The sequence below is a fragment of the Pseudomassariella vexata genome, assembly GCF_002105095.1.
Source record: "Pseudomassariella vexata strain CBS 129021 chromosome Unknown BCR38scaffold_3, whole genome shotgun sequence".
Lineage (NCBI taxonomy): Eukaryota > Fungi > Ascomycota > Sordariomycetes > Amphisphaeriales > Pseudomassariaceae > Pseudomassariella > Pseudomassariella vexata.
The window spans coordinates 3328736-3353356 of NW_024467958.1; the positions used below are offsets into that span (position 1 = coordinate 3328736).

Here is a 24621-nt window from a genome sequence, read left to right on the forward strand (position 1 = left end):
TGCTAACGCATTCTCATCTCCCGCGGCCAGGTCGCTCGCTTGATTGGCCTTGATGGCGACTTCGCTGCTCCATAGGGTTGGGTCTGTGTCATTTCCAAGTTGGACGAATCGTTGCTTCTTCGCTGGTTTGGCACCAGTCCCACCGATAGTGATGAGTTCCGTTGGAGTCGGGTTGGCCTTCCGATTGGATCCCCAAGTTCCAATCTTCTGGTTCAACTTCCCCAGGAGAGGTCCCATTGTAGGCAGACAGGCACTAATGATAGCCGCAGAAGTCTCGATTGCGCACCAAGTCCGCGAGGGCAATAGGGTCCCTGGAATATATACGTCAGGGCTGGCCCACAGGGTATGGTGAAAGGGAAGAAGGGTACCAACATGTAATGTCGATTTCATTGACTTTCATGCCAAGGATGAATGTATGCGTGCTGACAAAAATAACACTGTGTCGTAATCGTATTAGTGACATCCGTTGTGAAATTTCAACTGTTCACCTGAACTAGGGAAAGAAAATGGAGACACACAAGCCGCCAAGTAGAAACACGACGCACAACCAAGCCTTTTGTGTCCTGTCGATCTGGAGTTTGATAATCTGGCTTATGGGCAAAGTCAAGATGGCAACATCGGTAATAATGTTGAAGATCGGGGTCCACAAAGGTCCCGAACCGGCACAAGTCCCCTCAATCTGAGGGAGCCATGTATTGTGGATCGGTTTACATCGAAAGAAAGATAAGCAGAGAATGCTGATAGTCCAAACTACCATCATTCCAACAATGAAGTACATGGTGTACTGTATGCTTCTGCTGAAGGGAAATATGCGCCGATATAACTGCAAGATGGAGGTTTTGACAAGCAGCAATGCCACCAAGTACGCGCACTGAGAGGCTACCAGATAGTTGTAGATCAGGAAAAGGTCTTCTCTATCTATATCTGCAGCATGCATTCCCAGACCATAATGCATCACTACGAATTTCTTGTCAGCAAGGGAATTGGGAGCCCAGGTTTAGGGAATGAACGCATACTCGTGAGGTTGAAGCCACCCAACACAAGCAAGCAAAGCTAATAACAGTGGGTTAGCGAGTAATCCAACGAGGGGTGAAAATAGTCGTACTTACCAGGGCGGCGACTAGTACCCAATCGTCCATACCGTAAACGAATCCACAGGTATATCGAGCCCCGAAACGAAGACCGACAAAGACCCCGGCGAGCATAAGAACAACGACTAAAGCTATTGTGTAATAAGGTCTTCCATCTTCAGCGCCCGCGCTCCGGGGAAGCAGATTGGGTGCAAGAAACATCATGAAAAGGAGCCACCATGTACTGATTAAATGTGACTAACACTCAGATGGATTGAATATCGATTTGCAAATATGAGCTATGCAAGCTGATGTGCATCGATGACACTGAAACTGGACGGCTTCAAAAGGTTGGGTCAGGCGGCGGAGATATGTCAGAATCCGGAAGCCACGAGGATTGGTGGCGGTTTAAATGTCCTCAATTCCGTTATTGCTGAACAGGGTAGTTGCCTCAGATCTTCAAACTGAGGCAAGGGAGATGATCTAACAGATAGCCAAATGGTTTCATTCACAGAAGGGCAGACAGCCCCCAGCTGCAACTAGAAGATCCAAATCCAGGGACCTGACAAATGACCACAATGGTCACAACATGACGCATTATAGCAAACATGATACCATTAATCCAAGTATTAACTCTGCCCAATCCAGCCAACGGGCCCCATAATGAGATTCAGGAGAAGCCGCCGGAGAAAATTTAACGCAACACAACATACGGGTAGAAATTCTTGATCAACTTTGTTTTACAAGTAGAACATGTTCACTATGCGGATTTTGCGATGTGTATACGCCTAGTTAATAAGGGAAGAACCTTGCGCAGTACTTGCATCCTTGGTGGTTATCAACAGGGTACAAGTGAAAAACTCCGCACCGGTCCCCTACCCCTTCTGTCCCAATACGCCTGGTTCTGATTGCGTAGCGAGGGCGGTGTTTTCAATGCGCATGCAAGGGGAGGAGATACCCGCTCATGCCCGAGATCTCGAACCAACCAACGACCCAACCTACCTACCTGCCACCCTCCCCCACAACAAGTATTGGGGCCAACAATGGCTGAAAAGCCTTTAAGATTATATCCTCGTGATATTCGCCATTGTGAAAATTAAATTTTCGTCGCACGCAGCAACGTAGCAACATAGAAGTAATCATTGTCACATTTTCATCCACCACCTTAGCAATGCTTCGACTGCGGCGTGTGATATATCCCCAAGCATAAGTATGGCACTGAACCAGGGTTATACATGTGATGTGGAATTAGACAGCATGGAATTCCAACGTGGGAAAATAGGAAGTAATGTGAACAGTCTTCCAGGAAGCCTGCCTCTATCAATCCGCAATTGAGGCATACTCAGGTTTGAAGTGTTAATATTATGACTTCGTGGGCCGCGTGCAGGCCGTCAGTCCGCAGCCTTTCGCCGTTGTCTCTGATTCCGACTCTTAACTTGCGTCGACGCTGATTCCTGACCCGTTTCTCGTCTTTCTTGGTCTTCTTTGGGTCCTGATTTCCTTTGCCATCGCATTCAGAGTCGGGAGCAGGAAGGATACTTCCAAGGCCTAAGCAGGTCATACCATGCCCAAAATCCCCTCACAGCCAGCCATCTCAAGACCCTCGGCGAATGAGCCGAGCTTGCCATCAATAGCAAACCCCTGGGCCTCCAAGTTCCTCAGCTCGGCGTAGAGATCCTTCAGCGGCACCGTAAAACACTCGATGAACTCCCCGTCCTCCAACTGCGCTTTGGGGCTCTGATTCTCTACCTTGGTCAAATCGATGTTGATTTTGATCAGGTACGTGCACGAGCTAGAGTGATGGTTAGTTGGCGACAGCCGTTGCTCAAATCCAAGCCATCCCTCACCTCGACGAAGCAGGAGCTACACGAACATGCCAATGTCAGCCTTGGAATCTCTTCAATTCAACACATTTTAATTTCACTCACAACTCCACAGCACGGGTCGGGCACCCCTTCGGTCCGGTATAACCTCTCCGACGTAGCCCGTTTCCTCACGCAGCTCACGCACGGCAGCTTGCTCGGGGTCCTCTCCCTCATCCACCAAGCCAGCGGGAAACTCGACCACGATCTTGCTGGCAGGGGGCCGAAACTGCTTTTCAAGGAGCAGCTCAGGACCTGTGGGCTTCTGCAGGACGGCGACAATCTGCACAGCATCCACGGCGCTATCCTTGGGGCGGGTGGTACGCTTGGTTGCTTCCCAGGTGCGGGGTTTGCCGTTGCTGTCTTCGTAGTTGATCCTACAACATATGAATGGGTTATAGGTATCTGGCGTTGGGCACGTCTGTATGGCAAGGGGAAGGGGGAATGGTAGAGAAACAGAGTGTAAACGGACTGACTCACTTGACTAGGTTGATCCACTTGGCATCTTTCGTCTCCTGTTCGAAGGATCAGTGAGGCGTCTGATTAAACAAAATAAGCACAAGTACTGACCAAAGGCTCTGTAGATATGACTTTGGCAGACATATTGGCAGGCGGGATTTTGTTACTTATTTGTTTTATGTCAAGTGTTAGTTGAAGTTGGTGAAAATGGCCAGAAGCCTGAAGGGATGTGGTTTTGGTGCTTGGCGCACTCTCCTTGCCGGTGGGGCTTGGTTTGGATGCTTGCCAGTTGGTTACTTACTCGACAGCTGCAAGACCCGTCACTGTTCAATAGGCACGCAGCTTGAGGCGTCTAGGACTGACTCCACTACTCCAGAACGAACTTTCGAGTATGACAGTTACCTATATGCGCAATACCAGACCTGTGTACTGCTTACAATCACCACCGTTGAAGTCTTTTCTGAAACGGACTAGCATTGACTAAATAAAAAATAATATTAAATACGCCGTAGGTGTTAACCCTCGGTACCTCTACAAGTACTCCCTTAAGGGGCTATAGATGATATAGCGGGCCCTTAAGCCGCGTCGGGCGGTTATACAGGTAAACTTGTAGCCAAACGACTACTAAACCTCCTGTCCCTCCCTAAGTCTGTGCTACAACCCCTGCCTGAACTACCGATAAGTGTGGTAATGTGGCACTTAAATTCGTCCTCAGGGGTGGGATGCTGCTGATGTGCAGAAGATGCTCGACTATTTTTTTGTCGCGACAAGTCGTAGTATCTGCTAATTGGGGTTCTCGTCGAGCGTATACATCTCAACCATACGCTCAAGTGGATAGACCGTAACGTGGTCAGACGCTCGCAAGAATCGCGGCGAGAGGGCGTGCTGCGCGCCTTCTATCGTGAGGGGACGGGTTCGCCGACGAGCGTTATCGGAAAGGCGAGGTCCGATAAGGGGTCGGATTAACGATTCGAATTCTGGACCGGCTGTCGAGTTATATTCCGCCGACGTAGTGCTTGACGGTCGACTGGCTAGGATGCTCGTAATCCTAAACTGCACCAATCTCCCTATTATCGCTAGGTAGGCGAAGTCAACAAGGTGGGCAGCGCGCCGTAAGGGTTGACTAAACCCCCTTGTGTGTCAGCTGCGGGATTCGAACCCGCGACTCGTCACCGACCCAAGTGGGCGAGGCTCAAATCGGGACTTATCTACCAGCGAAGTGACCAACTACACCAGCCGACTTGACTAAATATACCAAGCGCAAGTCGGGAATCGCTCCTTCGAAACGACAAACCCCTTTTGCGAAGAGTGATAGTAGTTTGCCGTTAATTCGAATCACTATTAAATCATGATTCTTAGTTTCTCTATTTCGTATGGCTCATTTAGAATCCATATGCTCGCTATAGAAATCGACCAGATCAAGGAAACTCCTCTTGAACGTCCCCCTGAGCGACACATCCCGTAATGCGTACTAAAGTACCCAAACTCATGCAATGCTCTGACAGCCAGTGGCAGTGAAAAACCCAACTCGCTAGATGAGACGGGAATTGGCGAAGCAGTTATGCTAAAAGGAGGGTATTGGCCTCACTTGTAGTTGGCCCAGAGTGCAGTATGCGTGCTTTGCCCAAACGATTCATCTGGTGTTAAGGTAGCTGAGGGCCGAAGCAAGTACGTAGTGTATGTCACATTGGAGGGCAGCAGATGGGACACATCCGAAAATTGCGAAGCCAAAGGCGTCACATAAGTGAGAGGTAAGCTCTGAGGGCTTGCGTACAGATCTGGCGGATATGTGTTGTACGTGAGTTTGGTATACGTCGACGATATTGAAGCATTTTGAGCAAGGGTATTTGTTGTTGCATGGAGTAATATTGTCAGGAAGCGGAGCGCCAGAGGGAGAGAAGTTGACACCATACTGCTGTCAATGAAGAACATATGTCTAAAATGAATGGAAGGTAAAGGTTTGGGAACTAGATTCGGATGGAACGCACAAAGAGAACTTCATACCGGAGTTGTGGGATACAGTATAAAAAACTCAAGGAATAGGACGTTCCACCAAGTAGCGTAGCTGTATAAGGAGCATTGCAATCAATGTTATAACATGGCTCATGTACGGGCGTTGGTTAGCATCTCCTGTGTGATGTGTACATTCGGCTGTCACGCTAGATAAGGTAATGGTGACATGAAGGACAGAAAAACGTTGCAATTGACCATCCTTTATGTATTCGTTGCCACTTGAATACTTTTTCACATAGCCCCAACCGCGGCAAGGCTGAGTTTGCATGATCGTCTCTCCATAAATTGTCACTTCGTAATCTTGGAGTTCACTGTCGCTATTTAGGGTTAATGAGTTTCACACGGTAAAAGATGGCATTCTCACAAGGCGAAATGTTGGCGTACTCGTCCTTGGGCTTCATCAAACTCCTGCCCGACACAGGCGCGGTCACCAATCATGTCGGGCCAAATGCTGAACTGTCGCTGCATCATGCCGGTTGGCACTGCAATATGGACCCATAGGGAATTCGTGGTTATCAACATGTGCCTCAGAGCAGGGCTCGGATTGATGTGCTTGATAGAACATGGTCACGCCGCTTGGGAGCGATGAATTGTTCGCCGAAGACGCTGGGGAATGCGAAAGCAATCTACTTGGATATGGACTTCGCCGCTCACTTGCAAATGGATGGTCTCGAGTAAACAGAATACCAGCCTAGCACCCAAGCTTATGCTTAGAAGGTAGAATAAAAGACAGGAGCAATCACCTATGGGCCTATACGGCTCTTTGACGTTCCCAATCACCCTCAACAAGAATCTTAGCAAGCCGAGCCTTACGCCCCCAAGTTTCTGCGGATTATCTGATTCGCTAGATTCTATCCAAGATCAATTACGCCCCTGGCTGCACCCTTCAACGCGATCGCGTTGTGTTATAGATGGAATAGTTGGTCTACCAATTCCCGGTTTGCGCGGAGCCAGAGGTTTGGCAGAGCTAGCAATCCCAGAGGCCAACTCAAAGCCCTGCAAATCTGCCCGTCGTGCTATTTTTCTGCTCCGTGACGTTGTATGGGCTCTTGGACCTGATTCGGCCCAGTGAGGAGGATATGGACAAGAAGTCGATTCATACTCAGTCCACGACATCAAGCTGCCATATAATTGCCAACATATTGTCGTCGTGCACGTCGTGTTGCTGTAGAACAGTCGTTTTACCAAGTTTTCGGCATGGTCGAGGCTCGTCACAAGGTTTGACTGAAAATAAAACTTCTATTGGAACTGATGCTTTTCAACTTAATTCATGCGATGTAGCCAACACCTTGCGTGTTGAAGATGATACTATACCTCATACTGTAACTCATGTCTCATATGCCTACTAACTTCATTGTATCCGTGTGACCCTATATGATTGAGCATACCCTAGAGACGTCCCCACTATGTGGTAAAGTTGTCTTGCGACGTCAATGTCGCCAAAGAATTGGTAGATACTTTAATTCCAGCTCGTCCCCGAATTAATTCAACTACTCACATATGCCCGCAGGTTTAGTTCATTCAATCAAAGATGATCTCCAACTGGCTCTGACATGCTTCCCCACTTGACGCACGCGTTCCCCTCACCGCACCTGCAAAAGTCCGGCGCTCACGCAAGGTCACGATCTCCGGAGTTAGACTCTTCCGGGTGCCAAGGCCGGAACTAGAATCCACGAAAATTGAGAAGATGGCAAGGGACTGGAAGATCGAGTAGGACGATATAGTAACACTGACGGAGAACTAAATACGGTCATGAGCGACGAAAGTGGAGGCACCGCGTCCATCGCCTGTGAGCCCTGCCGGCAGAAGAAGTGCAAAGTGAGCGCCACCTGTTCTTTCATTAAAACAACCCATGACGTGTTGGAGCTAACAACGAACACTCTGCAGTGTGATCGCAAGCTGTGAGTGCGCCGTATAGCATCGTCCGTAACCGGCAGGTCATTCAGCGCTCATCGCCCCGCAGCCCGATTTGCACGCAATGCACAGCCACGGCGGCCAAGTGCAACTACCCGGAGCAGAACAGGAGGTAAGATGCACCAGCCTTGACCCGAACGCACTGCAAGTTCAGACTGGCCTAACGGCTGTGCAGAGGCATCCCGGCTGGATACCTGAACATGTTGGAGAAGCGACTCGTCGAGACCGAACGAGCTCTCTTCTTCGCCCTGGCCGAGATTCACGCAGGAATCGTAGACAATGATGAGTATCCCAACGCAGCTTTACTGGCCACCAGACCCTCAACTAAGAGCAAGTCGGAGATGATGGCAGCGTGGGCCAAACAGCCCCTGGGAAGTCGAGAGCGTGCGAAGTCGTGGTTTTTAGAGAACCGGGACGGGGCGGTGGATGCATTCCGCAATCCATTTAATGGAAGGAGCTTCAGAGAATCGGGCCATAGTCCGTCGCAATTCTCAAATGTGAGTGCATCTCCGGGGCCAGAGCCGTGGGCTTCGGGGTCAGTGGGCATGGCACCGCCGCAGGTGCAGGTGAGCTCAACGCACTATCTCTCGGGTCAGCAGCACGACTTCATCACTTCCACGTCCAACAATCAAGGCATCCAGAGGGACATGTGGCCGAGCAGTTCGGATAATATTGTAGTCCACATGATGCCAAATCCGAGTGTATCGGAGTTGCCGGTGCAGCGGAATCATATGGGCACTGACGGCAATAGCAGAGCTAGCGCATTGGCGAGGGAACATAAAAGGATGTATTTCTAGCCGCCGTCTTCGCCAGCTGATGTCTCGAAGTCAACTACTTCAATGTGATTCAAAGGCCGTTTACGACAACTAACACGAGTTTTTCCAATGCTGCTTTGTATTATCTACCTCGACGTACCGGCCTGTTGAGGCAAGTAGCTGATGATGCCCGCCCCGTCGAAGAAATTGGAGATGACCCCGCACGTTTTATCTCAGTTCGTCCAGAACAGTCTAAATTCTTAACCATCATAATGATTCTCTCATATGAGTCTCATCCATCGTTGCTCACATTGTCAATACTGTTATGTCGATGCTATCTGCAGAATTACGAGCGTGCAATGAAATTGAGCATTTGCATGTGATTTTCTTCCGTTTAGCATGATTAACACGCCTGCGGGAGAGCGAGCAGCGGATGATGAGTCGCGGCCGGGATGTCGAGATTACGGATCGTGCGGCATCGACTCGTGTTTTCCCAGTCCAATTTCTGGATTGGCTTCGATTTCCAACTTACAAGTCACCTAACTCCTGGACTCATGTGACATCTGAAGACCATCACACGTACACCCATTCCGCGATCCCCTGGCGCATATAATGGACTCATGGCATGAACACCGCGAAAACAGCTTGCACAGTCCAACCTGACTCCAGTAGCTTTCACTCGCTGGCGGCGCCTTTCCCCCCTTAAAGGCCCAAACCGATTGAAGGACAATGAGTGTCACGGCGGGCGCCAAGTACGATGACGCCTGGTCCAGCCAGACTGAAACCAGGTCTCCAACCCAATCTCAGAACCCGACCAAGAGAAGGCGAACCGACTCGTACGGAGGATCAACCCAGGAAACTGGTCTCATGAGGAATGGCGGCGAAGGTTTGCCTCGGTTCATCGGCAGTGGGAGCGGCATTCACTTCATCCGCACTGTGTACGACGTGCTTGCGCGCAGCACCGGTGCCAAACGCACCAAGAACCGAGCCGATGTATCTGGAGATCTAGTTCCCGGCGAGGATGACCAATTAGTGGAGCCGACGCCGGGTGACGAGGCAGTCCCCGGCACCAACGCTCGGGCGTCCTTCTGGCAGACAGCCGAGATTATTCAGGACACCGAACCGGGTGCACCGCCTGTCAACTTTGGTAGTCTGGTCGAGTGGACCAAGAGCTATTTCAAAAATTGGCACCCGGCATTTCCTTTGCTTCATGGGCCCGAAGTGCTCGAAATCCTCGAGCACGTTAGCACCCAGGGCATCGCCAACGTGAGCGAGTCTGATGCCACCATTGTGCAGTCCATTGTCTCCATATCGCTGGCTGATAGCCGCCAATCTGGGGGCAAACAGGGGGCTGTTCCCGCGAGCCTGGTATTCCTGAGCCTGGAGAACATCGCAGCGAGCCTGGCCTTTGCTCTTGGCTCCCCCGCATCCCTGAAGAGCGTACAAGCAGCCGCATGTGTCATGTTGTTTTTGGTCTCCATGCTCCGATTCAACATGGCGTCTAGGCTGGGAGGCATCGTCACACGCATGTCATTCCACTTGGGACTACATAGATGCCCATGCCGCTTTTCCAACTTCACACCTCATGAGGCTTCGATGCGCAAAAGAGTATGGTGGTCGATATACTGTCTGGAAAGGATGGTGTGCCAGTCGTTGGGTCTACCATTAGCCATCAGGGATGATGATGTCGACGCTTGTTTCCCTGCGCAGGAGCTGCACGGGGACACAGCGGACTCGCTCCCTTCTGAAGACGGACTCGAGGGTAAGAAAGAGCTCCTCCAACACTCGCCGCATGAACTAACGTGGCCCTCCCTTCTTCAGTGGATCAATTGCAACTATTGACATTGCTTGCGAAACACGCTCGACTTCGAGGCATGATACTCGAGCTACGGAACAAAACCCTGAGTGCCAGGCATGACTCTGTGGGGCGTTCTCTATTCGTCCAAGCGGAACTGACGCGATGGGTCAACAACATCCATGACGTTACAGACAACCACAGAGACAACGAAGACGCCGCATTTCAACAGCCTGCAGAGGAGGATAGCTGTCCAATTTCCACATCCCACAAGATGTTGCTCTTGATCTTGCAGCACGAATCCACCATCAGCCTGAACAGGCCACTTTTAGCATCCAAATCGGACACGCCAGCTTCACAAGCTGCACTGCAAGCCTGCATCAACGCATCAAGGGCCATCATAGACACAATAGACAGCCTACAAGCTCGGGAAAAGCCATGTGGAGCCGGCGCCTACCCACACCAAATTATGCTGTGGCCGCTACTTACGTGGTCCACTTGGATGAGTTGTTTCGTTTTGACCTACGCTGCGTTGGGGGGCGTGACGGCTGTATCTTCCGCCCAGAGGTAACGACCAAACCCATTTTTCCACCGCCGTGGTTTGATTACTGATGTGCCCCGTTGCAGGTACGCGAAAAGATCATTGCGGATTCTGAAGCAGCTATCGTCACGAGGCACAGCATGGCCCGACTCTTGCGCCGAAGCAGTGCAACATGTTATCTCCGCGCTTGATAAGAAAGAGGACAAAACGACAAGTTTGCACCCTGTGCCATCGCCAATATCTACTTCCTTGAATGGTACGCGTGACTTTCAACTGCAACGAGATGCGACTAGACTGATTGCGACGCCAACAGACCGCCGTGACAGCAGTCGAGGCATTCATGACGGGCCAAGCCAAACACACGACTTCAATGCATACAGGCCTGAAAATCGCCAGTCCTTGGACCAAAGCCAGCGCTCGCAAGTGTTCCTTCCCTCGGACTTTTTGATAACCAGAGCTAATCAAAGTCACAGACTTTCGCCGCCAAGGGCGGATCGTGATTTCCACAGCAGGTTTCCACCCAACGGAGAAACGCAAAGTTCGCCATACGGCCATGCGTTCGACGCAGTTGAGACCGGCGCCCATCTCTTCATGCCGGAAAATACTCCAGGTTTTGATATGGACGGCCAAGATTGGCTGGATCCTCTCAATGCGCTCGACTTTTCCAACTTTGCACAAGCTGGGACCGACTCTGCCATAGGGTTTGGATTTTACTGATGAACCACACTAAGGGTTGTGTCGTATCGGATCCGCGCCATGTAAGTCATACTGGCGGATTTATATGTTCGACTCGTCAACGGTGGCGAATGGATAGTTCCGTTGGATGGAGGATATGGTCCTGGTCCAATGGAGATATATATGACGTTACTCGTGTATCATACAGTATTCTAATCTACGCTGTCTTGGCAGCCTTGCCATACGAGCTCTTAATTTCCTCAACAACAGCATTTGTGACCTCAACGGTACTCGCCTTGCCGCCTAGATCTGCCGTCACAATTCCCTTCTCGCAGACACGCTCAACCGCATCCAGAAGCTTCTTGCTGGCATCATCCTCGCCGAGCCACGCGAGCATTTCGGCACTGGTCCAGAATGTGGCCACCGGGTTCGAGATGCCCTTACCGGTGATATCGAACGCTGACCCGTGGATGGGCTCGAACATGCTGGGGTTCTCGCGCGTAGGGTCCAGGTTGGATGTAGGCGCAATGCCGATGGAGCCTGCCAATGCAGCAGCCAGATCCGAAAGGATGTCGGCGTGCTAGTGTACCATTGTTAGCCCGGCTCACCGCATCGAGATGTCTCAATAATCGCAGACTCACCAAGTTGGTAGCGACAATAGTATCAAGCGACTCCGGCTTCAACACCATCCGGCACGTCATGGCGTCAACCAACATCTTATCCACCGTTACATCCGGGAAATCCTTCGCCACGATCACCGCAACCTCATCCCACAACACCATACCATTCCGCTGCGCATTACTCTTCGTGACCAACGTCAACAACTTGCGCGGCCGCTTCTGCGCCGTCTCAAACGCGAACCGCATGATGCGCTCGACGCCGTGGCGAGTGAATACCGAGACCTCGGTGGCCGACTCCCAAGCCCGGCCACGGTGGGATCGTCCGCCCTGTCCCGCGTACTCGCCTTCGCTGTTTTCGCGGATGATGACCCAGTCCAGGTCGCCGACCTTGCAGTTGCGCAGGGGGGATTGCGTGCCCTTGAAGACTTTCGTCGGGCGGACGTTGGCGTACTGCTGGAAGGGCTGGCAGATGGCGAGGCGCAAGCCCCAGAGGGAGATGTGGTCGGGGACGTCTTTTGGTGTCTGTCAGACCAACCTTGTCTTGACATGACGCGGGTGTAGACAAGGGGGCGAACTTACCAGGTGCACCGACGGCACCAAAAAGAATAGCGTCGTGCTTCTTAAGCTCGTCTAATCCACCGTCTGGGATGTACTTCCCCGTCTTCTTGTACGTCTCGGAGCTCCAGTTGTAGTGTTTGAAGTCGATTGTGAAGGAGCCCAGAGTCTCGGAAAGCTGCTTCAGCACCACGATGGCAGCTTCCACCACCTCCGGACCGATGCCGTCGGCCGGGATGGAGGCGATGTTGTAGCACTTAGAAGCCGGGATGGAAACGGGGGGAGACATGTTTGCTAATGTGACTACCCTAGCAAGTCTACAACGATTCCAAATATTCCTAGGAATGAACAAAGGATCAATATTAGGTAAATGGCTGGCCAACTCCCGAATCCGACTGTCTATTAAGATGCACGTCTTGGATCATATTAACCAAGATGAACGCGCCGCCGATGTGCCGTATCGGCATCTGGGAGACCCACCCGGACTTGATCTTGTCCGTCGTAGAAAACCCTCCCCAACATTACTTACACTACGCTGTAGACTTTGTCCGGCAGGGTTATCCGCCGTGGCTTCAGCATGATGGGTCAATTTCATACGCTTTGGGGCATAACCCGTTCGAAAACGGACGTCCCTGTTTCCCCAAAGTTGCACATCTTGAGTGAATCGTCGGATTCAAAGTTCATGTGTACAATGTTCTTGGTTCTTCTCGTTGGGTACCTATTCCATTATGCACTCATACCGACAGATGGGGATTTACGGCCAATTGTGAGGTCGAAGGCCTACAAAACCCGGCATCAAGCCAGAAGTAGCCATCAGACCACAACAAAATACATCTTTTTTTTGGCCTTCGTACTCAATTCACATTGAATGTTTTGGCATCAACGACCACTTTGGTCCTTCGCAACTACATCTTCTGTGTTGCTGGCTCCAGGCCAGTCTAGACTACGGGTCACTGAAAATCAATTTAAAATTAGTCTAGAAACGCTCAACAAAAGGAGACATCACCAAATCAGTAGTATGCTGTACCATAGAAAGCCGGACCATACGACATTCTCTTTTGAGATTATGATGATAATGGAAAGGTCCGACGTGATGCTATCGATGGCCTTACTCGACGCTGGCCTCAGATTGGTTTGGCATGTTCAAAGTTACTACTGATAGGTTTCACACTATTCTTAGAATTTTCGCCGTATTAATATCATCACCGTCCCTTTGGTCTTCAAGATATCCCCTCGTTGGGAATTTAGGAGACTAATTATAACAAGCCCCATCAACAGAATAGCCAGTAATATTTCTCGCAGGCTGACCGAGACCAAACTCGACAATAGTGCCCCCGTCAGAAGCCTCGGGATCGAAAACGGGCCAGCCGGCGGTACTCTGGACCGTCGAGGGATCTTTGAGAAAGGCCAAGAGGAAACCTTGCATCGTGGCGGATGTGTCGACTTCAAGTTGCGTCACCTCACCCACGTCCAGGCGGTAGGTACCAAAGATCATAAATAAGTCCGACCAGTGGAAAGCGCCCAGCCAGGGCACCGGACTGATGTTGGAAAAGTTTCCTATGCACCGAGAAAATCAGCATTGTGCCATAGACCACCTTGGAGTGGTAGAACTGAGAGACTTGCCTGCCCACAGATACCGATGCGTGTCCAGGCCAATGGAATGCCGCAGTGCAACGTCGGAAGCAGTTGCACAGTCCCACCTCAGCTGTGATGCCTCGACTGCGGTTTCGTTGGTGGAAGGGCTTTCCCTCGCCGCATGAGACCGAATGGCTGGTCCTTTGGCGATCTTTCCATCGATGTATCGTTGTGTCTCGTTGGAGAAGATGTATCTCTCGTCCGCTGCATGATGGTCCGGTTAGTTTGCGACTTTCAGAGCCGGAGACTTAGTGGATGACCCACGGATATATGAAGTAAAAGCAATCGACGGGGTACTGTTGTAGCGATTGATGAACTCCGATATCTGGACCCATGATACCTGGCGCATGCATTCGAGCTCAGCCTCCCAGTCATCAAAATAGTTGCAGCCGAGAGCTTTGGCAACAATATCGAAATCTGCATAGGGGTCAGGTGTGGTGGTGAGATTTATGACCACTGAGGGTGGGGTGGATATCATGCCGAAGCTTGAGGCAAGGGGGTCATCGGGGAATGCCAGAGTGTACGCATGCGTTAGTCCGGCGCCTTGAGACTGTCCCCAGAGCTGTCATGTAACATGAGATTTCGGCTGACACATGACAGAAGTAGGGGTGCTCACCAAGATATTCTCGGCATCACCCCCAAAGGCACCGATGTTCTCAGAGACCCATTCCACGGCAGCTCTTACATCGAGTAAAGTGAGTGATGTTTCATTCAAAGCTCGGGATTTGGGATCTGGCCAACGTGTCAGTAGCAATAATTCTCATGTGTAGGCCTTGGTCGCATAACTTACTTCCAAATATGTTGGACCTGTAGTTCATGGTGACGACGATATGCTCCTGGGACCGCGATATCCACTGAGGTGGCAGTTGAGAGGGAATATCGATCGCACCCGTGACTCCACCTCCGCCCGTAACGAAGAGGGCTACCGGAAGCTTCGAGGTTTTGTTGGCGAAAGACGGGGTCCATACGGCCAAGGTAAGACAGTCCTCTGCAGAGGCCCATGCTACGCTGCCCTGGTTGAGATTTTCGCCGAGGTTGACAAGCAAGTTGGGTGGTTGATACTGGTTATACATGGACGTTTTCCCAGAAACGTACTGCGGACAGGCTGCAGAAAGGCCGAGGATGAGTGGTAAGTGCCCCTAGCAAGTCGCAGTATGGGAGACTAATGCTTACCAGGGCCGAACTTGGTCGAGTCGTATTTTCTCGACGAGTTGGGAAGCTTTTGGGGAGGGAGCCATCGCAGTTCGCCAACAGGTGGCTGTCAAAGGACAATGCGAAGTCAGTGAACTGGTCTTGAGAAAGTTCAAGAAGGAGGAACACTGACCTGAGCAAACGGAATTCGCAGGAATTGGCGGACATCAGGATAGGTATCGTTCAAGAAGCCGACAAATGTTCCAGTGCGTGTTTCCACCGTGAGATTCGTGAAGCTCGACAAAGTACGGGCAGGTTCCTGCGTCAGGTTCTGGTAGTATGGCGGAAAGGTTTGCCCAAGGGCAGAGATGGCCAATGCCAATGGCAATAGGGCAGATACTTGCATCATAATGCTCACTAAACCAGCTTAGTTCAAGTAAGACTTCCAATTACTGGTCAAGGGGGACTGCGTAGTATCCAAGTGATGCATGGGTGAGTCTCTGTAGGAGAGAAGCGATAAAAGAGCGGGTTGGCTACAAGAGCATTAAATACCGAGTGCAACGACACGAATCCGTCAGAATAGTACATCCTGGGCTGACTGAAAACTAAGCCTCGACTCAACCACCCATCTGGGCTTTAGTTAGTGGATCCGCCAGCCTACTTCGTACAAAAGTACTCAAATCTCCGGACTTCGCTGCGGGGATGTGGTTGAGATTCGAAAGTCGGCTAACTGGCCCAATGCCGCACTCGTACGGCAGCTCCAAGCAGCGAATGAACAACGTACCATGGCTCACCACCTTTTGCTCAGCAAATGCGGGGTTCCCACGGAGAAAATGATGTAATTTCAATTTTATACGACTCCATCAAATTCACCGTAGAAACAAGATAAATATGGTGTCCTGCAGCTGCTTAGCAGTGCCTTTTATATAAGTCTCTCTTTTGAATTTCACGGTCAAATCGGATAGTCTTACGTTGTAATTTAGGCTCCGGTTCTACCTTACAGCTTCTACTAGCTTTTAGAAACAACGGCTTCAACTTAGCTCTACGTAGAGGTATAGCTAACAAACTCTGACCGTATGGTACGTTACTTGTAGGAACCCCCGTAGTAGTTATTACCGGCCGTATACAGGGGTTCCGGTAAATTCCAAGGGAGTGCCATGAGTAACAAAATACCTATCCACAATCCGAATGGCAACTTGACCATGCTGCAGATGTAGTCACGATGAAAGAGGGACTCGGAAATCCGAGTAAAAATAGCCGAGCCGAGACGCGCTGCGGGGTGGATGCTGGGGTGGATTCTGGGGTTAATGGGGGGCAATAGAGCCTTTATGATAGGTTCATAATGATATGTCAGTCTGCTCTGCTGCGACGTCGGATACTCGCGATTAATAACAGTATGTTTTCGGCCAACGTATTCTTCTAACCAAATATATGCAGGTGCCCATGGGAATAGTGATAGAATGCTTTGTAGGTATGTGAAACGTATGTTCCACCCATAGAGGTACTGATAGACCACCTGCGGGAGGTGTTGAACCTTCAACGCTATTACACCAAAACGTGCCAGCTTGTAAGAACATATGGTCAACTAGCCTACGATATCGGCCAATATGGCCTCCACCCATCGTACCATTCAAGTTCTGCCTGTGGGGCAGGCATCGTTCATTTCTACCTCTGTAAGGCCCTTCTGGCTATCGTTCGATCCTTAGAGGACTCTTCAGAGATCATCGCTATTCAATGCAAGACCATTTGCCCTACATTCCAATATAAAGTCCTTTATAATAGAACTATAGCGCTGGCACTGTGCTAAATACTCATGCCTCCTATTGGACTGTAGGGCAAATGGTCTCGTATTAAATCGTGATGATCTCTGCAGAGTCTTCCAACACATTCCTCACACTCAGGCAGTAGAAGATAGGTCGTATTAGTGAATATTCCGAGGCTACTAGAGAGCCATTTAAGTACCTAGCTGACAGGCATACGTGTACTTACGCTATCTTGTGTACGAACTGAAGTTACCAACGCAAAGGCCACTTAACTACCTCGAAACTCTACACTCTATTTCCATTGACTTTCCAATCAAGAGTTTCTGTGACTACCAAGACACGGATTGAAAAGCTAGATTCGGAGATAGCAGGGTTTATTCAACCAGCGTTACCTCGTCGTCAATTACGAATCAGCATAGTTTCAATCAAGCCACTGTTCAAACCCCTTCAGCTAGGATACCACCATTCGGCCATACCCTAGTCCTACCATGTATCCGCTGAACGCAACTGTAATACCCCACACAATTGTGAGTATAGACCGCTAGTCACTATTCACTGCGGACATGTATTACCCTTCACATCGAGGCACCACAAGTAGCCGTCGTCGTTCCTGACTGTTTGAGCTGCTGTCGTCAGCACAAAGTGACTTCACAAAAGTGTCGCAGTCTTCACTTACTGAGATCAGTTCTAGCGATGGCCCATTTCCCCTCTTTGTTTGTGCAGTTACAGCTCAGACACGAGGATCCATCAGTAAGCTCGCAGTCGTTGCACTTGTTAATGAACCCGCCACCCCACATTCGTGGCGTGATCTGTCCCCTGTCGTCGACTGCGTAGCAACTGTGTCATAACTCACGTTAATAATAAACACCGTTGAACACATCTGGCGAAACAAGAACGTGACTCACGAGTCGAGGAAGACGTAGGTACATGGCTTGGCACCGGTTCCGGTCTGGCTGCAGTTGCCCTCCAGGACGGTATTGGCCTCACCCGGCCACATCAAACGCAAGCCAGAGCAGGTTTCGGTGAAGGCAGTTGGGTCACCATCACGGGCTTTCATAGCTGCAAGAGGAGTTGTGATAAGAGTGCTAGCAAGTAGCATGAGGGTGTTGATAGCGATCATTTTGACATTAATGACTGGGTGTCTTCGATTTCGTCGCGAAACTGTACCTTCATGCGGATTCGGACATAAATAACTGACGCTTTTTGAAGTATTGGCCGGTTTGGGTGAGGGCAAGAGTTCAGAAGGGCGATGGTAGGTGGTGGTTGGAGGTATATATGCAGGAATGGACTTTGGCTAAAGAAGGGTGCACGCCTTATGGCATGGTCTAACATTCACCAACTCATATGCATGGACTACAGAATTGGAGTGTACTTGCCTTTGTTTTCCCGTAGCACTTACCTTGCTCTTATGTTGTAACCCTTCATCATGCACGACAGGTTAAGGGGCAGCGACCAACAACCAGCAAACATGTTGGTCTATTTCAGGAAGGAACCTGGGCAAACCTAACATATATTATCAATTTAGTAAAATGAGCATGGAATGACCATCCATCCCTTTCTAAACCGCATTCTAGATAATCCTTCCAATTGGCTAGGGAAGCACGTAATATGCAAGTCGTGTTCTTAATGGTTGATCTGCCCTGGGGCGCAGACAGGACGCGAACGATGTCGCCAAGCCACTAGGCCTCAGATCACAACAGCACAACTATCGCCTCTCCAATGAGCATATGGAAGAGTTCAAGCCATGTATTGTATTAACTATTACCGTGTAACGTGGGAGAACGCCGTACATTGCGCCTGATGCACCCCAGGAAACTGACATGTAACTAGTGTTCGAAGAAATGCCTGCCCCGTTCGTTGCGACGGAAGCTAATTACGCTTCTGCAGTCACAAACTGCGAGCACGAAAGGATGCTTGACTGCTTCCAACTTACCGAGGTACCTAGATTTGAAGATTATTCTGTAGCTTCACGGCCAGGTGTCAAATGGTTCAAATTGATTTCATGTTGATTTCATGGTAGTTGTCAAAATTTACGCCAAGTCTCTTACACTGTGGTATAAAACGTTTCGGCACCGAGAGAACATGCAAAAATACTAGTAGACTCGGCTAACAGCCCAAGCACGGGGTCGACACTAAGCCGTGCCCATATCAAACAACTACGTAAATTGATAATATGCCCTTGAAGAGTGAAAATATTGTATCATCAAGCAGCTTCAGTCTAGCTCGGTCTCATAGAAATCGATTGGAAGCCACTGATAAAATGAGAATGACACCATGAGAGTTGTCTAACATCGCTAAATACTAATTCACTGGCTTGATCAGGCTTCCACTTGTTTCATGTGCGACACTTGTGTTATGTCTAAGACTTTATGGTCTGCAATTTAATTGTGTTGGGTATTACGGAATCAGAACCTAGAAACGATGCATATTTGGAGGCTTCATTATCATCTTCGGGATGCAGAAGAAGTCCAATAGTAAATGTAAGCGCAGCAAGGTAATGGCCAATTCCAGGTGCTACTGATACTCTCACTCCCTTAATAAAGTCATCAAGTCGTCCTTGCCCACGTCCTCGCCGCCTACTTTGGCTTGTGCAACCAGGTGAGATGAGCCTGTCATCGATATCCACAGGTTGTTTCCCCATTACTAATATGACGAGCCTATCCAAGCGTCCGTGCCAACCTTCACCTGCCTGTGTGGTGTGCAGACGTGAGATCACATGCAAGGAATTTGAGTCAAACCCTGAAGTGAGACATATTCTGTGTCACTTGCCCACACACGAATAGACCATCTAATCAACGTCTTCTGCAGAACTAGGGTGCTACCGTTTCCGCCAATAGCCCTTACAAGAAGCTTCACCTGGGAAATCAGCAATGGTACAAAATCCCGACTGCTCTCATGTAAGTAGAGCTAAGGAGTATTCGCTTGGGCAGTCTCGTAAGAGCTGACCATTCTTCAACAACAGAGACTGTGCTCGGGTTCACAAACGAGACTCTGACAACATAGCTCGACTCGGGGCCCGATATAATATAAATCTGATAAATCTCTTGTCAAAAACTACATCAATGGCCTTGTTCAAGCTATATCTAATGAAGATACGATACGAATAACTAGAAAGGAGGATTGATTGTCAGGTGACCTACCTGGCCTAGGTGGGCCTGGGCTACTACTATCAGATCCCAGGCCCTTTGTATTATTGTAAATATGCACGCTCTCTCTAGGTTTATTATTCTCAAATTATACTACATTTCCGCTATCCATGACATGCTTATGGGAATGGACAATGGTGATTATCGTTGTTTATGTGATTATACTACTGCTGACAGTTCTACACTAGGAACTCAAAATATGGGTTTTAAGCTTATGCCAACAGCTCTGTCTAGCTGCAACATCAGACCCGAGTGGGACTATTGAATTTGCTTAGTTCAGACGGATATAGGCGCTGATAAGGCCCGTCTGAATTGCGCAGGTGGTATCGAAGGATTTACCTGGGGACGTATCCAATGAACGTAAGCAAGGTTAAGCGATTCGTCGATTTCAGTGGGACATTCAAAGATGTCGGGATTCCAATCACAGATCTCACAGACTTGGCGGGGTTTCACAGTTTCTTACTTTGGGATTATGCTGGTACAGCCTGTGCACACATGGTCTTCCTTGACTCATGTTAGGTGACATGGGACTATTCAACCACAGATGAGTCCGCTCCATAGGACAGATAAGGTATGAATTGCACGATTACCGCAGTCCTCTCATTCTTCTATCCCATATGCTGATCAAACCTTACACACAACTACTAACACACTACTATAGAACCAAGGAACGTGATCTACTAAACTACTGTTTTGGGTGCTTGGGGCAATTTGCTAATCAAATTGACAGACTGAGAAGAAATTCCTGGAAACAACTACTACGTCGATGTGCGTGTACCGCGTGGGCAGAAATATGTAGTGTCTACCTGTGAATAATTATCATGACGATTCAACTGGACCAACCGAGCTACTTAGTGTGATTAACGGCGTCTGGTCGGTACCAAAGGTAGAGCCACTGGTTTTGAGAAAGCATAACGTGATCCACAAGTCATTTTCGCACACAAGTCACTTTCGCACTTTTCTTGGCACCTTCAAGTAATTCAGTAATATCCTATGCATAACCCGCATTTTATCCTTTAAATTACTCAAAATCTTCTTCATTATCAGTTTCTACTTCTATTGAACAAGTCCTTGCATTATTACGGCCAAGCTTACGCCATGAAATTTCAGGGTTGCGCTTTTTAGCTTGGATAGCTAGCTGAAGATCGGCTTCTTTAGATTTACGAGGCATGTTGTGGGAGGGAAGAAAAGTACAAGCTAAGTTAAAAGGTTGAAATATTTGAAAAAGTGCGAAAGTGACTTGTGTGCGAAAATGACTTGTGGATCACGTTAAGTTGAAAAGACAGAATAATCCACAATTACAAATCAACATGTCCATGCTTTTCCGTCGGTATAACCCCCAACTCCTCAAGTAGGACGTCGACAAAATCTTGCCCCTTATAATTAAAGCCGCTAAAAGCCTAAACATGATACGTGACCCCATAGGGGGTTGCCCTATAGCTAGAGATAAGATAGATAAGAGCTATAAAAGAGCTCTGCCAGGCCAGAATAGCTGACCTGGACATCCTTTCCCAATACAACAATTCACACCCCATATGCACTCGCATCAAAATACCTAGACAGATAAGCGTGTTACCATCAGCATCTGTGCATTTGGGATCAACATCAGCAAAGGCCACAAATGCAAGCCCGTTGTAGTATCTTAAGCCCTTGCCTTGACAACCTCACCTATACATGTGGATTCTCCGTGGTCTCGACCTTTCATCGTATAAGAATAATAGCACCAGATTCGGAAAAAGTTACTTTAATCATTTGCCAGTTGTGTACATAAGCCACTGGTACTAATCGAATATAACAGATCAAATAATTAACCAGGCCCACTTGTGTTTTGCTATTTATAGCATTATCCCTGGTTGATGAATGTTGTAAAAGGCTATGTAAGGTAGTTTAAAGTAGACCGACCTTACCCAAAAGAACCCGATCTTTCTAGTTCCGATGTCCTCTATTTCCTGTCATAATGACTGCTGGTAAAAATTTACCAACAGAAACTACTCCTAAAAGTGGCGCCAGCCGAGCTAAACTTCCTTCGCGCTGCTCAGGCCCTCCGTGCTAAAGCATACCATGCCTAAAATGCACTGAAGGATGGTGGTAGCGAGAAAGAACGGACCAGCCGCTGGCTTAAGTATGATCCTGTTGCCAATAGTGCCCTCTCTCTAGTCAAGCTACTCTCGCTCTTGCTCGCTTTGATCTAGCATCGTAAACCCGCACCGCATAAGCCCGAACGTTGCCTTCTGGTAGAGATGATGCGAGCAAGCGTCCACATATTTCTGGTTTAGTCGTTGCATCCCGGTAGTCAAAGCGCTAATATCCATGGTCTACGGTTTACGTGTGCACATCCACCTCACCATGCTGGGACTTCACGTCAGCCTGTACTCGGTGAGCTAACGGCTGAAACATATCCCGGAATGCAGAGGAGCAGCATCAAATGTACGCCCGTCACTATCGGAGATCCAGTCTGGATTCTCGGTATCGGCGCTTGCACCCTCGTTAACGGCAGTACACCGCCCTTCTCCTTGGCTGGCGATTTGTTTGCTCACGTAGTCCAGAAGATAAATCCACACTCTAATGCTGAGGACCCCGAGAACTGCATGATGGCAACGTCGCGTGAGGCACTAATGATTGGTGGAAACAGACCAGGTCTCTATAAAAGATATTACTGGCGTATAGCAGAGCAATAAAGCACGTAGAAAGCTCAAGAGACATGTTTGTAGCATGGAAGAGGATAAAATACAGCCAAATGGTTAGAGCAAGTTACAACTCATTCAAGTTTTCTACTCGTATTCTCCTGAGCCTTTCCCATGATATTGAATCATACGAGTCGAGAGGGCTAGGCAGGGGCGATGCAGCGGATACGAACCGAAACGTTCGATTTTCTCTGTTGTCCCACGAAGATTAGCATGAAATAACTATTTACCATGACCTCAGCACTGTCAGATTTAGATCAGTTACCATCAATGTCGACGGATGACACAGCCACACAAACTCAGCACTAACGTGCCCCGCGAACCAAGCCACCACTTAAGCAGTGCTCAAATACCCAGACAGGCAAATCGATTGGATTCTACCCTGCGACGTAAGACGAAGTCACTACTTTCTTAGTAACCCGGTTCATTATAATTATCGAACACGAGCCGCACGCAACGTTAACATGATATCCACAGCGGTCTACAGGCACGATCGGCATTGCTCCCCGTCTAAGCTTGTAAGCTGGTACTTCATATAATGCCTTACAACACCTGGTGTCTGCATCTCATATCCTCATCTCATTCCACAGAAGCATCGTACAGCTTCAACGGCACACTGCTCGTTATAATATCACCTCTCGCAAAACTGAAATTTCACAAACTGTCCAATTCCAATCTCAGCTCCAAAATGGCCTTCAAGATGCTCCTCTCAACCGCCCTATTGGCAACCACCAGCCTATCATCCGCCCTTCCACGCCAATCGACCACCCTATCAACCAGCTACGCCTTCCGCCTCGCGGCCAACGTAACCGCCTTCGACACCACCCCCTCGGCCCAGGGCCTCGAACTCCAGTACACCGATACTGATGGATGTACGGCCGACCTAATCCTCGCGGGCTCCGGCGACACTTTCTACGCAACTGGATCCAATGTTGGCATTGCCGACTTTCCCTACCCCTCCGGTGGGAGCATCAACGCCGGCATCACTGTCACCAAAGGAGGCACCGCAACTGTACCCGCCTTGTTTCCCGTGCAAGTCAGCTGTGGAGAGGGGACCGCGGGCGTGACTGTGGGCCCTGATGAGGAGACTGGGGCTGTGGCAGAGTTGTTGTATGATGGCGGGTCGTGGATGGCATGCCCGAGAGATGATGGTGAAGGGTTCCGGTTGATTTACAAGTCGGCTGGACAGCGCACTATCTTCGGGTGTGCGGATGTGCAGCTTCTGCCGCTGTGTGAGGATATCGACGAGGATGACATCGAGGATGGGTGGTTGAATGTTGCTTGCTTTACTCAATAATGACGAGGTCCGCGGTGCATCCATGAGATGTCTTACATTTACACAGGGGGCATGGGTATATACGGGATGGCACGGCACTGTTTGCTGCATGGGTTACGGAACAATACACGTTGATGGTGTGATACGGGAGTTTATTGACATTTTTTAGAGCTTAGACTTGTTAGTATTTACACAAAGTAGCATATGAATATAATTACACATTCATTCATTTCTTTATATTTAACGCGTGTACAAAATGGTACAATATAGCACGTTAAGGTATCTTATGACAAGCCACAACATGAGGCATTGAACCTTAACTCCAATGGTGCATGCGAAAGACCATTTCTTCGCAGCAGAGGGATGTCATCGCGAGAAACTCCATCAGCTTGTCTACCATGCTGCTGCTCTAAACACCCGCTACAAAGTCTTAGGGCAGCACGGCGGCTTGTCTAGACTAGGAAGAATTGCGACAAGTTGGTCACGAGTTGGAGACACTGAGGGTAGTGGTGTTTACCCATGATAGGTTTTCGTATTCGCGTCGGTTGTTGTACGTAGCTGGTTGGTCGTGCTGGACATGGATAAGCCGGTGGAGCATATTATTGGATTGTGGGCAAATGGTCTTGTATTGAAAGTGTCATGATCTCTGGAGAGTCCAGAGAGAAGCAAAGGGCGGCCATGAGGGCCTTATATAGTCAGAAATGACTGATGCCTGCCCCACAGCCAG

The 24621-nt window shown here is 49.3% G+C and overlaps 10 protein-coding genes and 1 non-coding gene across 11 annotated transcripts; 4 read left to right on the top strand and 7 right to left on the bottom strand.

Annotated features, from left to right (window-relative positions):
• Nucleotides 1-126: 126 nt before the first annotated feature.
• Nucleotides 127-1214, bottom strand: BCR38DRAFT_310774 (uncharacterized protein; the record flags this gene model as incomplete). The annotated part of the gene is made up of 5 exons (XM_040854654.1): nt 127-311; nt 373-437; nt 519-957; nt 1017-1053; nt 1110-1214. Coding segments are annotated over 5 exons (831 nt in total), but the record flags the coding sequence as incomplete, so codon positions are not given.
• A 1413-nt stretch (nt 1215-2627) lies between these two features.
• On the bottom strand, nt 2628-3535 carry BCR38DRAFT_482556 (putative ADP-ribose pyrophosphatase; the record flags this gene model as incomplete). Its single annotated transcript, XM_040863520.1, has 5 exons — nt 2628-2862; nt 2918-2933; nt 2999-3309; nt 3413-3447; nt 3503-3535. The coding sequence occupies 5 exons, from the start codon at nt 3533-3535 to the stop codon at nt 2628-2630; spliced, it is 630 nt and encodes a 209-aa protein (XP_040719371.1).
• A 994-nt stretch (nt 3536-4529) lies between these two features.
• Nucleotides 4530-4632, bottom strand: BCR38DRAFT_t93. Its single transcript has one exon. It is a non-coding gene; the product is annotated as a tRNA-Thr (tRNA).
• A 2524-nt stretch (nt 4633-7156) lies between these two features.
• On the top strand, nt 7157-8115 carry BCR38DRAFT_482557 (uncharacterized protein; the record flags this gene model as incomplete). Its single annotated transcript, XM_040863521.1, has 4 exons — nt 7157-7222; nt 7292-7305; nt 7368-7430; nt 7494-8115. 4 exons carry the CDS (start codon nt 7157-7159, stop codon nt 8113-8115), a joined length of 765 nt encoding a protein of 254 aa, XP_040719372.1.
• A 687-nt stretch (nt 8116-8802) lies between these two features.
• On the top strand, nt 8803-10439 carry BCR38DRAFT_406954 (putative Zn(II)2Cys6 transcription factor; the record flags this gene model as incomplete). Its single annotated transcript, XM_040858109.1, has 2 exons — nt 8803-9835; nt 9895-10439. 2 exons carry the CDS (start codon nt 8803-8805, stop codon nt 10437-10439), a joined length of 1578 nt encoding a protein of 525 aa, XP_040719373.1.
• Nucleotides 10440-10487: 48 nt separating this feature from the next.
• On the bottom strand, nt 10488-11312 carry BCR38DRAFT_143607 (uncharacterized protein). Its single transcript, XM_040853651.1, has one exon. It carries the CDS (start codon nt 10992-10994, stop codon nt 10536-10538), a length of 459 nt encoding a protein of 152 aa, XP_040719374.1. The 5' UTR covers nt 10995-11312; the 3' UTR covers nt 10488-10535.
• BCR38DRAFT_334923 (uncharacterized protein) lies at nt 11302-12548 on the bottom strand (the record flags this gene model as incomplete). Its single annotated transcript, XM_040855357.1, has 3 exons — nt 11302-11664; nt 11726-12216; nt 12284-12548. 3 exons carry the CDS (start codon nt 12546-12548, stop codon nt 11302-11304), a joined length of 1119 nt encoding a protein of 372 aa, XP_040719375.1.
• A 734-nt stretch (nt 12549-13282) lies between these two features.
• On the bottom strand, nt 13283-15767 carry BCR38DRAFT_464291 (carboxylesterase, type B). Its single transcript, XM_040862668.1, has 7 exons — nt 15219-15767; nt 15068-15152; nt 14685-14999; nt 14511-14626; nt 14159-14456; nt 13883-14098; nt 13283-13816 (listed from the first exon to the last, which is right to left on the bottom strand). Exons 1-7 carry the CDS (start codon nt 15432-15434, stop codon nt 13512-13514), a joined length of 1551 nt encoding a protein of 516 aa, XP_040719376.1. The 5' UTR covers nt 15435-15767; the 3' UTR covers nt 13283-13511.
• Nucleotides 15768-17340: 1573 nt separating this feature from the next.
• BCR38DRAFT_406957 (uncharacterized protein) lies at nt 17341-17908 on the bottom strand (the record flags this gene model as incomplete). The annotated part of the gene is made up of 3 exons (XM_040858110.1): nt 17341-17411; nt 17465-17625; nt 17694-17908. The coding sequence occupies 3 exons, from the start codon at nt 17906-17908 to the stop codon at nt 17341-17343; spliced, it is 447 nt and encodes a 148-aa protein (XP_040719377.1).
• Nucleotides 17909-21751: 3843 nt separating this feature from the next.
• BCR38DRAFT_425276 (uncharacterized protein) lies at nt 21752-22667 on the top strand. The gene has a single exon (XM_040859710.1). It carries the CDS (start codon nt 22340-22342, stop codon nt 22610-22612), a length of 273 nt encoding a protein of 90 aa, XP_040719378.1. The 5' UTR covers nt 21752-22339; the 3' UTR covers nt 22613-22667.
• Nucleotides 22668-22883: 216 nt separating this feature from the next.
• Nucleotides 22884-24123, top strand: BCR38DRAFT_425277 (uncharacterized protein). The gene is made up of 2 exons (XM_040859711.1): nt 22884-23007; nt 23096-24123. Exon 2 carries the CDS (start codon nt 23157-23159, stop codon nt 23913-23915), a length of 759 nt encoding a protein of 252 aa, XP_040719379.1. The 5' UTR covers nt 22884-23007; nt 23096-23156; the 3' UTR covers nt 23916-24123.
• The last annotated feature ends 498 nt before the right edge of the window (nt 24124-24621 follow it).